Source organism: Bufo gargarizans, chromosome 1, assembly GCF_014858855.1.
Source record: "Bufo gargarizans isolate SCDJY-AF-19 chromosome 1, ASM1485885v1, whole genome shotgun sequence".
NCBI classification, from domain to species: Eukaryota; Metazoa; Chordata; class Amphibia; order Anura; family Bufonidae; genus Bufo; species Bufo gargarizans.
In genome coordinates this window covers 618668427-618684212 of record NC_058080.1, presented here as the reverse complement: position 1 = coordinate 618684212, position 15786 = coordinate 618668427, and the positions used below count along the sequence as shown (strand labels likewise).

The 15786-nt window shown below is 43.4% G+C and overlaps 1 protein-coding gene across 2 annotated transcripts in view; it reads right to left on the bottom strand.

The window, feature by feature from the left end:
• The window catches only part of MCC (MCC regulator of WNT signaling pathway), a 310501-nt gene that overhangs the window by 254525 nt on the left and 40190 nt on the right, over nt 1-15786 (bottom strand). For both annotated transcript variants that reach the window (XM_044275927.1, XM_044275928.1), the window contains exons 2-3: nt 2868-3106; nt 1400-1608 (exon numbers count right to left, since the gene is read on the bottom strand). In XM_044275927.1, coding sequence (XP_044131862.1) covers nt 1400-1608; nt 2868-3106 — 448 coding nt within the window. The remainder of the gene's footprint in view (nt 1-1399; nt 1609-2867; nt 3107-15786) is intronic.

Sequence of the window (15786 nt, the reverse complement as noted above, 5' to 3'; positions counted from 1 at the left end):
AGATCTATGGAAAAGCAAATTCACACCAAAATCCACTAGTAACGCATGTGGTTTTTGGTGCTGCTTTGGTCTGAAAATGCACAGAAATTCATGTGGAATTTCTGCAAAATAGGCAGGTAGCTTTATAGGGGAAAGTGAAGTTGGAAGCTTACACCCCCACCCCACCCCCCCAAAAAATAAAAAATATTAGTGATTATGAGAACCGCTTAAGATGGCCTCGTTTGTCTTTTTTTTATATAAAGCTTTAATTTATGAAAAAGATTTTGGGCAATTACTTTTCAGTAAGCACGTGCAATAAATGCGTTCATTGAGATGCAAGAAATTACACTAGGGCTTTGTTCACATGTTGTGATTGTATCCCCATTTTATTTAGATTTTTACAAAGGGAGCTAAAAACTGTTGTTTTGAGAAAACAATTTTAAAATTTACACTGGCTAATGAATGTTTCATGGAATACGGTGCACAGATTCACTACTCAGGAGTGGATGTTTCATGGTGTGTGCAGACTCCTTGATATACATATGTCTATTAGGTGATGTGTAGGTAATATACTGTGGACAAGACACCTCCTCCAGAACCCTTCAGTCATACCTAGTGAAGCTGATGATCTTTAGCAGGGTTTCTCAACACCGGCCCTCGGGACCCACCTACCATTTATGTTTTTAGGATTTCCTTAGTATTGAGCAGGTAATATAATTAGTGTCCATGCATCAGGACTTACCCACAGGTATTCTCTCTGTGGGATATTCTCAAATCCTGACCGGTAGGTGGGTCCCAAGGACCCGAGTTGAGAAACCCTGATCTAGAGCTAACTTACATGAAGACTGCGTGGACATTATTTCATCTTGCAGCTTTTATCATTTCCTTTCACATTGCGGTTCCTCAACAGACAAGGCCATGCAGACATGGTGGTTTTCTTCCCTGAGGATTTGGGGGCATGCTTTGGATTTTCACCCTCTTCTTTGTGAAAATCCAAAGCATGCCCCCAAATCCTCAGGGAAAAACAAAAAATCTGCATATCGCACTAGAGCTGATAACTCCCAGCATCAAGAAATCCCTACCACCAGAAATGTAAAGACTATATTTTTTTATGCTCCTAAACATACTTCATGGCTTATAAATTACTGGGGGTAAAAAATCTAGCCAAGTAGTAGGTTTAGGCCCGTGTATAGTCACTTGAATGTAATTACATATCTCACAGTGAACACGCCTGCAGTTTCTGCATAATTACAAGGCAAACACACTTCTTCTGGTCATAGCTTGTACATTGCTTCCATTTTAATTCTGTTGCTTTTATCCAATTTACCCCAAATGTATAGCCCACTTGTAAAGGTAGAAAAATCACAAGCCGTGTTTTGCTGAATAAAAGAAGAAATCACAGTAAACATATATAACTTACAGTGTTGGCAAGTTCCAGGTAACTTCCCCCCACATTGTTGGTGAGACACGAGCTTTGAGAAAGAAGTTTCTGTAGGGCTGCTTGAGTGGTGGCCTTACCCCCAAACGCCAAAAATTTCTGCATCACTGAATGGTTTTGTGGATCTGGACTTTGTAGATCTCGAGCTCCAGAATCATATTCCCAGCTTTCCCGAGCTCCAGATAAGGCACCTTTAAGATGCAAAATAAAAAATAAGCAATGCCATTTCTCTAGATTGATGTATACTTATTAGGCTAGGTCTACACGACGACATTTGTCGCGCGACATTTTGTTGCACTAATGTCGCGCGACAATTTTTATAATGGCAGTCTATGGTGTCACACTGCAACATGCAACATGCTGCGACTGCGACGCAACAGTCGCAGAAAATCCATTCGAGGTGGATTTTTCTGCGACTGTTGCGTCGCAGTTGCAGCATGTCGCATGTTGCAGTGCGACACCATCGACTGCCATTATAAAAATTGTCGCGCGACATTAGTGCGACAAAATGTTGCGCGACAAATGTTGCGCCCTATCTGTCGCGCGACAAATGTCGTCGTGTAGACCTACCCTTATACTTTTTACAGTTGTATGGGAGCAAAGAATAATTCAGTGTAACTATATAGGTTCATACCTGTGAGAAATTTACCACAGCATTGAAGTGAAAAATCTGCACTCTACGGGGTATTTCCATCAGGATAACCCCTGTCCACATGCCATGTTAAGGAAGACGTCATACAGGAGGGGCCTCCACTTGGGACACCATCCTATGACCCAGAGCAAATGGTTCTCGTGCAGAATCTGGCCGTCTATGTACAACATGGCAAAATCTGATTGTTTGCAAGGCTCCCATATTAAAAGGGTTGTCTCTTATATTCCCTTTAAAGGACATCTGTTAGCAGATGAGTCCCTATGACACTGGCTGACCTGTTACATGTGCACTTGGCAGCTGAAGACATCTGTGTTGGTCCCATGTTCATATGTGCCCGCATTGCTGAGAAAATTAAGATTTAATATATACAAATGGGCTTCTAGGAGTCTCTGCAGCTCTCCCTCTGCACTTTAATTGACAGGCTAGACGTGATGATGTTGTCACTGCCTGGTCCTGTCAATCAAAGTACAGAGGGCGCAGCAGTTACAGAGAGAGCAGAGCCTCTAGGTGTAACAGAAATGCCCCGTTGCTCCTAGAGGCTCATTTGCATATATTAAAAAAAAATTCTAAGCAATGTGGACATATAGGAACATGGGACCGACACAGATGCCTTCAGCTGCCAAGCGCACATGTAACAGGTCAGCCAGTGTCATAGGGACAACTCTGCTGACAGATGCCTTAATAGTTTATTAGTGTAAGGTCACCTCATGTGGTTTACATATCTCAGACGAAAAGCAGTGTGTACATCATAACGTATGGTAGAAGGTTGAAATCGCCTGCAGTATGAGCAAATCTCACCTAGGCTATGGTCACTTCCAGCCGGCCAAGAGGTAATTTGGTTACGCAGCTTTTTGTTCTTGCACGAGTCATCAGACAAGTCCACTTCCTCCTTTCTGATCTCTCGCACAAGTTGCATACGACATTTGGTAAAGTCATGAAATGAGATTTTCCCACTCTCGTCGGCCCCAAGCTGGTGCATGATCTCTGCCACAGAGTCCTCCATGTTCAGCTGTCGGCAAACCATTAATAAATCATTCCTGAAAACAGAATGAAGTGGAGGCATTGTTACTGGATGGGTACGAGCATTGAACAGTTCAGGGCATGCGTCCACACAAGAGCTTACTGGAGCCGGGGGACCTCAATAATTCTACAATAAGGAATACAGGCAGAGCTTGTTCACGTAGCAAACACTGCACTACAAGCTTGTAGCTTTGGATCATTCAATAACTTCTACTAAAAAACATGCGGGCCCCTACTCCAGGTAGATGTTAAAATATTAGCAAAAGTACTGGCAAATCGCTTAAACTCAGTAGTAACGTCACTTATTCACACTGATCAGGCTGGCTTTATGCTGAACATGTCCACAGCAGTAAACATACGATGACTCTATTTAACCCCTTCAACCACAGGCCTGTTATCACCTTCCTGCCCAGGGCATTTTTTGCAAATCTGACATGTGTCACTTTATGTGGTAATAATTTTAAAACGCTTTTACTTATCTAGGCCATTCTGAGATTGTTTTCTCGTCACATATCATACTTCATGTAGTAAACAAATATTATTTTATTCATAAAAAATACTAAATTTACCCAAAATTTGGAAAAAAATGTGTAAAGTTCAGAATTTAAATTTCTCTACTTTTATAATAGATAATAATACCTCCAAAAATAGTAATTACTTTACATTCCCAATATGTCTACTTCATGCTTGGATCATTTTGAAAATTACATTTTATTTTTTGGGGACATTAGAAGGCTTAGAAGTTTGGAAGCAAACCTTGAAGTTTTTTTGAAAATTTCCAAAACCCACTTTTTAAAGGACTAGTTCAGGTCTGAAGTTACTTTGTGAGGCTTACATAATAGAAACCACCCAAAAATGACCACATTTTAGAAACTACACCCCTCAATGTATACAAAACTGATTTTACAAACTTTGTTACCCCTTTAGGTTAGTAAAGGAAAATGGAGATGAAATTTTAGAATTTCACTTTTTGGGCAGATTTTACATTGTAATCCATTTTTTCCAGTAGCAAAGCAAGGGTTAACAGCCAAATAAATCTTAATATTTATGTCACGGATGGTGTACAGGAAACAAGACAAAGCAACATGCATATATGACTCACTGGATCCAAAGCTAAGGAACCAAAAGGGAGACCCCTGCACAAGACCTGAGACTTTCCCTGGCTGCTCAGCCTATGCAAAGATCCCAGAGGTGGAAGGTTGCATATCCACGTACCTCGACTATATAACCCCTGAACACCCTACAATAGTGAGGGGACACGACCACCGGCTCCCTACACCAGACACGGAGGGAGTCAGGGTCACCTGGGATCCAGCAAACAGAAAATAACAGATAAATGTTCAGCACTTAACTTTGTAGCAGACTGGAAAACAAGATCAGCATGCACACACACTCCAGGAAGTAGTATAAGCCGCCCAGTAATGCATTATGGGGCGGAATTTAAAGGGATGCAATCAGTCCAACTCCATGACAGCTGAGAGAGGCTAACGAGATGAGGAACTGAACAGCACAACAAAGAGAACTCAAGGAGGAGGTTCTGAAAGGCCTCTGTCAGAGCTTCTCAGCTGTCTGGTTGTGACAATTTATTACCCTGATTCTGCGGTTTACAGAAACACCCCACCTGTGATCGTAAAGTAAAGTAAACTGCAGTACAGGCACACGGCAGGGCGCAGTAGGAAAGGAACGCCAAATGGTTTTTAGAAGGCAGATTTAGCTGAACTGGTTTTTAGATGCCATGTCCCATTTGAAGCCCCCCCTGATGATCCCCTACAGTAGAAACTCAAAAAAGTGACCACATTTTGGAAACTACAGGATAAGGTGCCAGTTTTATTAGTACTATTTTGGGGTACATATGATTTTTAATTGCTCAATATTATGATGATTTTTGTGAGGCAAGATAACCAAAAAAATTCATGCTTTGGCACCATTTTTATTTTTTATTTTTAACAACATTCATCGTGCGCTATTTTTATAGAGCAGGTTGTTACGGATGCAATGATATCAAATATGTCTACTTTCTATGATGTTTGTTTCAGTTTTACATAATACAGCAGAAGGTTCACATGTAAACTTGATGACGTCACTCCGGTCATCACATGGTCTTTTACCATGGTGAATCACCATGGTAAAAGATCATGTGACGTACCATGTGATGACCGGAGTGACGTCATCAAAGGTCCTTTACCTGTATTTAAAGGGAACCTGTCACCGGGATTTTGTGTATAGAGCTGAGGACATGGGCTGCTAGATGGCCGCTAGCACATCCGCAATACCCAGTCCCCATAGCTCTGTGTGCTTTTATTGTGTAAAAAAAACGATTTGATACATATGCAAATTAACCTGAGATGAGTCCTGTCCCTGACTCATCTCCAGGACAGGACTCATCTCATGTTAATTTGCATATGTATCAAATCGTTTTTTTTTACACAATAAAAGCACACAGAGCTATGGGGACTGGGTATTGCGGATGTGCTAGCGGCCATCTAGCAGCCCATGTCCTCAGCTCTATACACAAAATCCCGGTGACAGGTTCCCTTTAATGCTCACCACAGGTCCTATTCAACAAAGGAGACACAAGGAGATGCCGGGCTTCGCGATCAAGTGGACTAAGGTAAGTTAAATTTATTTTTTATTTTTTTAACCCTTCTAGCGCTCTTTTACTATGCATTCTGTATTCAGAATGCTATTATTTTCCCTTATAACCATGTTATAAGGGAAAATAATAATGATCGGGTCTCCATCCCGATCGTCTCCTAGCAACCGTACGTGAAAATCGCACCGCATCTGCACTTGCTTGCGTATGCTATGCGATTTTCACGCTTCCCATTCACTTCTATGGGGCCTGCGTCGCGTGAAAATCGGACAATATAGAGCATGCTGCGATTTTCACTCAACGCACAAGTGATGCGTGAAAATCAGCGCTCATGTGCACACCCCCATAGAAATGAATAGGTCCGGATTCAGTGCGGGTGCAATGCGTTCAACTCACGCATCGCATCCGCACGGAATACTCGCCCGTGTGAAAGGGGCCTAACAGGTTCCCTAGGAGACCCAGTCTAAAGCTGGATCTCCTCGGCACCCGGAGAAAGCAGTTCCCGATGCCGTGCAAGGCATTGGACAGCCTTTGCATGGCATCGGGCTGCCTTGTGACGCATTGGGTCCCCGCCACAGCAGCGTGGGGACTCTATGCGCTTACTCACCCGACACAAACAGACTCATCTCAGGTTAATTTGCATATGTATCAAATCGTTTTTTTTTTTTTTTTTTACACAATAAAATCACACAGTGCTATGGGGACAGGATATTGCAGATGTGCTAGCGGCCATCTAGCAACCCATGTCCTCAGCTCTATACACAAAATCCCGGCGACAGGTTCCCTTTAAAACATCATTTTTTTGTTTTAAAAATGCTATTAGTAGAGATGGCAGCAGCTGACTTAACTCATGTTACCCTCCCCCTTCCCTCCCATCTCTCCCTAATGTTCTTTTCTGTGTGTTATACATGTCAGTCTGTGTCATAGATGTTTTATATATGAAACTGCAAGAGATAATAATGTATCCATATGATCTTTTCCATCTTGTGTTGGTGTGGACCTTGCTTGTTCATAGAGCGGGAGAAGGTTCACATGTAAACTTAAAATTTTTACCTGGTCTTGCCATAATGTCATATGTAACAAAAGATGTAGACCTTTTTTCTGAGCAACTTTGTGCATTGTAAGACTTGATAAAATTTGTAATTCAAAGAAAAATGCTATTATTTTGTTAAAGTGAAAAGAAAAGTATAGATATATTAGGTATCGCCGCGTCCACAACAACCAAATCTATAAAGATATCACATGACCTAACCCCTCACATAAACACCATAGTAAAAATAAACAGTGCCAAAAAAGCAATTTTTTGGTCACCTAACATCACATAAAATGCAATACCAAGCGATCAAAAAGGCGTATGCCCCCCAAAACAGCACCAAATAGTCACCTCATCCCGCAAAAAATGAGACCCTAACTAAGACAATCGGTCAAAAAATAAAAAAAAGCTATGACTCTCAGACTATGGAGACACTAAAGCATCATTTTTGGTTTAAAAAATGCCGTTATTGTGTAAAACTTAAATAAATAAGAAAAAGTATACATATTAGGTATTGCCACATCCGAAACGATCTGCTCTATAAAAATGTCACATGACCTAACCCCTCAGGTGAACGCTGTAAAAATAAATAAATTAAAACGGTGCTAAAAACAACCAAATTTTTGGGTCACCTTGCCCCACAAAGTGTAATAATGAATGATAAAAAAAATCATATGTATCCAAAAATGGTACCAATAAAAACATCAACTCTTCTTGTACAAGACGATTGGCCGAAAAAAATTTTTTTATGGCGTTCAGAAAAGAGACAAAAACAATATTTTTTTCAAAAATGCTTTATTATGTAAAACTGAAACAAAGTAGACATATTTGATATCATTGCTTCCATAACAACCTGCTCTATAAAATAGCACATGATCTACCCTGTCAGATGAATGCTGTAAAAAATAAACAGTGCCAAAACAGCCATTTTTTGGTTACCTTGCCTCACAAAAAACTTAATATAGAGCAATTAAAAATCATGTGCCCCAAAATAGTACCAATAAAACTGGCACCTTATCCCCTAGTTTCCATCAGGAGACATGGATATCGAGAAGATGACTTGTGTCCGAGATGTGGGGTGCCAAATGCCGATTTAATACACTTCATGTGGGACTGTCCACGGCTAAGACGCTACTGGACAAATGTTGTGGGAGTATTGACCACCGTGTTCCGCATAAAAATAGATCCGTCAGCATTGATATGTATTATGGGGTGTGTGAAGACACTGCCCGTGACAAGTAGCTATTATACACATTGTATACCAGGCAAGGAAACTTATTGCATACTATTGGATTGCTTCAAACCTCCCAAAAGTGCAGGAACCTGTAGATAAGGTCCATCATTTTATACAATTGGAGAGACTCGTGTACCAGAAGAGAGGCACCATCAAAAAGTTTGAGGAGATATGGAAATCATGGATGACACATTACAATATTACTCAACACCCTTTCTGTTTAATAGCGCAAACGGTAACAGGAGACATGACTGCAGGGTGAGGAGGCTAAGGAGTGAGACTCTGACAGAGCCTGTAGTCTAGAGATGGAGTTTGTAGTAGAAATGTTGCGCAAAGGTGGCAGCTGGACAGGATTGGATGAGAGATAGGGGATGGTCTGCTAGCCGGAATTAGTACACCATGAGTGCATGGGAATGTGATGAGAGTCTAACTGTGTGTGACACGGGTGACCAGCAGACGACACGACCGAAGAACCACAGGGAGTCAAGAGATAGGATATGAATCCGAACTCTAATGGAGAAACCTTAACAGAAACGTTACTATGGACAATATGTTGCAGACCTGCAGTAGGGGAGGGGGAAGGGGTCGGTTGGGACAGGGGCCCGATTGCTTGTATTCCGTTGTTTTTCAAAAAATATGTTTAAAGGGATTCTGTCACCTCCCCTAAGCCAAAAAACGATTTTAAAGCAGCCATGAAGCACAGCTTACCTGGATTAGGCTGTGCTCTTTTATCTTGAAATCCGTCCAGCAGTTACAGCAAAAAACGACTTTGATTGATATGTAAATGTGTCCTGAAGGTGCCCAGAGGGACGTTTTGTTCATCTTAGAGAGCCCAGTACCGCCCCTCTTACAGTGCCCAGCCCGCCTTCCTTGTACTGTCTAACGGCTACCCCCATGCCTGCCACAGCCTCTCCTCCCTCTCCTCCCCCTCCCTCACGCCGAACGAAGTCTCGCACAGGCGCAGTACCCACTGAGGGCTGCGCCTGTGCGATCAGCAGGAGACTGAGGGCAGCTTCATCTTCGTCACTGGGCATGCGCTGAGCCCAGTGACGTCCGATGCTCGCTCTTCCCTGCTGACTGAGGGAAGAGCGAGCATCGGACGTCACTGGGCTCGGCGCATGCCCAGTGACGAAGATGAAGCTGCCCTCAGTCTCCTGCTGATCGCACAGGCGCAGCCCTCAGTGGGTACTGCGCCTGTGCGAGACTTCGTTCGGCGTGAGAGAGGGGGAGGAGAGGCTGTGGCAGGCTGGGGGCGGCGGTTAGACAGTACAAGGAAGGCGGGCTGGGCACTGTAAGAGGGGCGGTACTGGGCTCTCTAAGATGAACAAAACGCCCCTCTGGGCACCTTCAGGACACATTTACATATCAATCAAAGTCGTTTTTTGCAGTAACTGCTGGACGGATTTCAAGATAAAAGAGCACAGCTTAATCCAGGGAAGCTGTGCTTCATGGCTGCTTTAAAATCGTTTTTTGGCTTAGGGGAGGTGACAGAATCCCTTTAAAAAAAATTATCTGATTAAAAAAAAAACAAAAAAAAAACAAAACACAGCAACATGCAGGCAGAGTTGTGGTCTAGCTCCAACCTAAAGGTTATGGCCTACATCAGAAATCGGGATCTACTGTGCATTTCCTAAAAACTTGTTTCTCCTGGTTGGTCATTCAGGATGACACCTCTGCCATGATCACTGATCTGGGCTTTCACGGATAGGGTGTAAATCAGTTTTTTGGCATGAACATCTTTATTACCAAGGACTGCCTCTGAAAACATTGGCAAAACATAGGCCAACATGTCAGAGAGACTTTTTGACATCTGTCTTAGGATGAGTGACTAGCACAGTCTTCTGTGTAAAAAGGTGACTGACGGGAAAAAAGGGGTCAAAATCAGTCATCATGGATGACACAAAGCACTAGTGCACGCCAGCTTTAGTTTTATATGCATTGTTTCTGCCATCACTCTTACGGACACATCCTTCCCTCTTTCATTGAATACATTCTTCTGTGATAAGATGTGCAGATCTGCTGAAACTTTCCAGCACTTTAGAATATACAGTAAATGTGCCAAAAAATAAGCCAAACTCATCATGAGAAAACTTTCTTTTCCCAAAGCCAAAATACCGAAGCCAAAAATGCAACATGCAGTCTGTTTTATTATTTAATATTTTCATTACCATTTGTTTTACTGCACTAGATCTCTTCTTCAAGGTTGTCGGAATGTTGTATATCAAACATTTACAGCTAGTGCTCCGCGCTGTACCCAGTCTACAACAGGCAGAGATGAAGGCATAAACGTCTTCCGCCATATGAACACTGGTCCAAGAAGATGCATTAACCCCTTAAGGACTCAGGGCGTACCGGTATGTCCTAACTTTAAATCGGGATTCCGGCGCCGCGGGGGTTAATCGGAACAGGATGCCGGCTGAAATCATTCATTCAGCCGGCATCCCGTAACAATGCGGGGGGGGGGTGTCAATTCAGACCTGCAGTTTTCAGCGTTTCCGGTCCATTCGGGTCTCCTGTGACTCGATTAACCGGAAAAAGACTGCGATCGGTGGCGTGATTATACACCACCAATCGCAGTACGAAGATTTGGAGAGGCGGTGCTGGCCCTGGTGCTGAACACCGCTGTCCAGGGTGCTGATTGGTGCAGGGGAGAGAGGCGCGAGATTCAAACTTCCTGCGCTCCTCTCTCCCCTCCTCTTCCTGTCCAGCACCCTCACCGTGCAGCACCGTCCAGCACCAGCTCCTGCATCCCCCTAAAATCGGCATCCATCACCCTCCTGCACCCATTGCCATCCAGGTAGGTTAGGGTCAGTGAGGGAGAGGCACCGTTAGGCAGGGAAAGAAGGGAAAAGTTAGGAATTTAAAAAAAAAAAAATATATAACTTTTATCTAAAACTTTCTTTGTTCCATCTCTCAGACCCCAGACCCCCCCTGCCACACCCATGGCCCGCCGGATGTTCTCGGCCGAGGAGGCATACGCCCAGATTGCCTCCGACTTTGAGAGCCCCAGTGAGGATGAGGATGACCCCACATTCCTTTTTGTCATCCGCATCCTCCTCATCATCATCGGATGACAATGAGCCACCAAGGCGGCAGAGCCTACATGCTAGGGATCCTGTGGCCCACCCTAGTACGAGCTGCCCTGGGGTTCGTACTGGTTTCCCGGCCCACCAAATAAGCCCACTGGAGCCCCCTGCCGATTAACTTAGTTGGTGTCCCCCAGTGGACTTTGAGCCTGAGATTCCGGATTTTGCTGGCAATCCTGGAATCCAGATTGCCACAGTGGGGTTTACTGAAATTGACTTTTTTAGTTTTTTTTTCAGTAACCCACTGGTGAATCTGATGGTGGAGCAGACGAATCTGTACGCCCAACAGTTCGTCGCTTGTATATCAAAAATTTACAGCTAGCGCTCCGCGCTGTACCCAGTCTACAACAGGCAGAGATGAAGGCATAAACGTCTTCCGCCATATGAACACTGGTCCAAGAAGATGCATTAACCCCTTAAGGACAATTACATTTTGGGGCCTCGTGCTGCATATGGGTCTAGTCCAAAAACCCAGTGTCAGGCAATACTGGAGTGGGGACGTCCTATACCAGACCCCACTGTACAGTATGGTCATGACACGTCCCCGGTTTGAGGCCATCCGGAAATGTCTGCATTATTCCGATAATGCAGCATGTCCCCCCCGAGGTGATCCTGCCTATGACCGTCTGTATAAGATTTCCATTTGAATCCTTTTTTCCGGTAATAAAGCAAGGGTTAACAGCCAAACAAAACAAAATATTTATTGCCCTCGATTCTGTAGTTTGCAGAAACACCCCATATGTGGTCGTAAATGGCTATATAGCCGCACGGCAGGGCATAGAACGAAGGGAACTCCATACGGTTTCTGGAAGGCAGATTTTGATGGACTGATTTTTTTTTTTTTTTTTTTTTTTTTTTTACACCATGTCCCATTAGAAGCCCCCCCCCCCGATGTAGCCTAGACTAGAAACTCCAAAAAAGTGACCCCATCTAAGAAACTACACCCCTCAAGGTATTCAAAAGTTACTTTACAAACTATGTTAACCCTTTAGGTGTTCCACAAAACTAAGTAGCGAATGTAGAAACAATTTTAGAATTTAAATTTTTTGTTACCTTGCCTCAAAAAAAAAGAGTAATATAGAGCAACCAAAAATCATATTTACCCCTAAAATAGTCCCAAAACAACAACCACCTTATCCCGTAGTTTCCTAGATGGGGTCACATTTATGGAGTTTCTACTCTAGGGGTGCATCAGGGGGCTTGAAAGGGTACATGGTGTAAATAAACCAGTCCAGCAAAATCTGCCTTCCAAAAACCATATGACGTTCCCCTTCTTCTATGTCCTGCCGTTTAGCCAAATAGTAGTTTACCACCACATATGGGGTGTTTCTGCAAACTACAGAATCAGGGCAACCCATTTTGAGTTTTGTTTGGCTGTTAACCCATTTTTTCCAGTAATAAAGTAAGGGTTAAAAGTGGAAATAAAAATAAATAAATAGAAATTTCGAAATTGTTTCTCCATCTGCCATTAACTCTTGTGGAACACCTAAAAGGTTAACAAAGTTTGTAAACCCAGTTTTGAATACCTTGAGGGGTGTACTTTCTTAGATGGAGTCACTTTTTTGAAATTTCTATTCTAGGGGTGCAACAGGTGGCTTCAAATGGGACATGGTATAAACAAAACCAGTCCTGCAAAATCTGCCTTCCAAAACCCATATGGTGTTCCCCTCCTTCTATGTGCTCCAGTTTGGCCAAACAGTAGTTTACGACCACATATGGGGTGTTTTTGCAAACTACAGAATCAGGGCAACCCATATTGAGTTTTGTTTGGCAGTTAACCCTTGTTTTACGCCTGGAAAAAATTGATTATATTGGAAACTTTTCAAAAAAATAGACATTTCAAAATTGTTTCTCAATCTGCCATTAACTCTTGTGGAAGACCTAAAGAGTTAATAAAGTTTGAAAAAACTGTTTTGAATACCTTGAGGGGTGTAGTTTCTAGAATGTGGTGATTTTTGGGAGGTTTCTTTTATCTAAGTTATCTAAGCCTCACAATATGACTTTCAAACCTGAACTGGTCCATAAAAAGTGGGATTTTGAAGATTTCTGAAAAATTTCTAAATTTGCTTCTAAACTTCTAAGCCTTGTAACATCCCCAAAAAATAAAATATCATTCCCAAAATGCTACAAACATGAAGTAGACATATGGGGAATGTAAAGTCATCACAATTTTGGGGGGTATTACTATGTATTACAGAAGTAGAGAAACTGAAACTTTGAAATTAGCTAATTTTTCTAAATTTTTGGTAAATAAGGTTGTTTTTTTTATGCAAAAAAATTTACTTTTTTGACCCAATTTTAGCAGTTTCATGAAGTACAATAAGTGAAGAAAAAACAATCTCAGTATGGCCTGGGTAAGTCAAAGCGTTTTAAAGTTATCAGCACTTAAAGTGACACTGATCAGATTTGCAAAAAATGGCCAAGTCCTTAAGGTGATATAGGGCTGAGTCCTTAAGGGGTTAAAGGAGCTATTCTTAACACACATATGACAATGCCAAGTAAACCTTTTATTCTTTGCTGTCACACTCCAGACATTCCAGCTAAATGTGCAGAACATGCCGCTGCGCTGACACTTTAGTGCCAATTTGCTTGCAGCAACTTAATGAAGGTATTTAAGGCAGCTTCCCTGTGGGGAACCCCACTAGGCTAGTAAATCCTCAGCATATAATAGATGTAATGATGCAAACATTTACAAATCCAGCACACAAAAGGCAGCAACACACGGACTGCAGGATCGTGAGTAAGCGACAACATTACTGGTTGTGGAGGCAGCTGGAGGTGCCGACTGTAGAAAACAAGTCGATTCCTTTAATCAACATATGACTATTATGATACATTGACAGGGGATGTCCTACTAGGAGAGACGCTTTAAAGAGGTTTTCCAGGTCTTCTTTATTGATGACCCATCTTCAGGATAGATCATGAATGTCAGATTGGTGAGGGTCCGATCAGGTCGTGGTGCTCCTGTCAGCACTGCTGCCTCCTAACAGTGCCGTCCATTGGATAGTGGCTGTGCCTGGTATTGCAGCTCAGCCTCATACACTTGAATGGTACTGAGCTGTGATGAACGTCACTGGCCTAGAAAGAGGCCATGGCGCTCACTGGATTGACCAGGTGGAAAATTTTAATGAAATTTGCACAAAGATCTGTACTCCAGAAAAATATCTAGTAAAAGCCGGACAGACTTCCAGATGATTCCCTACAATTATCTGCTCAACAGGTAAAAACTACCCTGGCATCATCCAGTGACTCACCCAACCACAGTCTTCTTCATGGCTCTCTGGTAATTACATATAGTAATAGACGATGTCTGTGAGGCTTTGCTGCAGAAAAGCCACTAGAGATGAAAGGAACAAAAGGAGGAATGATAAGCCTGAGTCATTCACTGGGTTGCAGATAACACTCGGGAAAATACACTTAAAAGGCCATGAGATATAATACAGTGGTTTTCTAGGAATAAGAGGATAAGTACTTAAACGAGGGCGCAATTATATCGCTATATACTGGGATGTCCCCACCTAACGTCACTAAATGTCCTGCTGATGTCAATGATGACCTCTGCTGATGTCAATGATGATCCATGCTAAGGATAAAGAAAATTGTATATGTAGAGCATCACAACCAGTACCTTTGTATGGAACTCTAGGAATGCATCAGCTAGGGATGCAGTAAGCGATTATTTTAATAAGAGTATTCTACCGATTATTTTTACAATTAATCGAGTACTCTAATAGGAAAATAATGAATTAATAGACTGTTTTCCTTTATAAAAACTCAGACCCCCTGCCATCAGCCCAAGTGCATCAGTTCCCCCAGTGCCGTCAGCTCTCCCCCACCCCAGTGCCGTCAGCTCTCCCCCACCCCAGTGCCGTCAGCTCTCCCCCACCCCAGTGCCGTCAGCTCTCCCCCACCCCAGTGCCGTCAGCTCTCCCCCACCCCAGTGCCGTCAGCTCTCCCCCACCCCAGTGCCGTCAGCTATCCCCCACCCCAGTGCCATCAGCTCTCCCCCACCCCAGTGCCATCAGCTCTCCCCCACCCCAGTGCCATCAGCTCTCCCCCACCCCAGTGCCATCAGCTCTCCCCCACCCCAGTGCCATCAGCTCTCCCCCACCCCAGACCTATCAGCGCCACTCCCCCAGTGCCATCAGCTCTCCCCCACCCCAGTCCCATCAGCTCCACTCCCCCCGTGCCTTCAGCTCTCCCCCACTCAGTGCCATCAGCTCCCCCTCCTAGCCATCAGTGCCCAGCTGCAGCACCAGTGAACTAAAATGTCCTGACGATGTGTGTACGTTAGGATCCAAAGCAGCATTGTGTGAGCGGGCGGGTGACCACGGAGCATGAGTAACAGCAAGCTCTTCACTCACAACCGATTTGAGGATTTTTTTCTGTCGATAGTCATCACTGGCCACCAATCAATAAAATTCCCATTACCTCCAGAAGGATGGCTGCAGCTGGAAACCCCATGTCGCGTACATGTGCATTATTTTGGCATTCTCCTATTCGCAATGCGCACTCTTGATGAGGGTCTAATTCTCCCTCCTCCAAAGCGGTGACGTATCCCCATCACGTGCTTCAATGCAGATCACGTCATCGCACAGCTTCGTTCCACGTGACCCCGCCAGGAAGTTCCTGATATTACCATAATTATTTTCTCTTTGGGGATAACTTATCAGGACGACCATCGGGTCTAATGTGGCCCCCAACTTATGCTAGGACAGACTAGTGTACCAGTCATCATTTAAGGGGAGGAT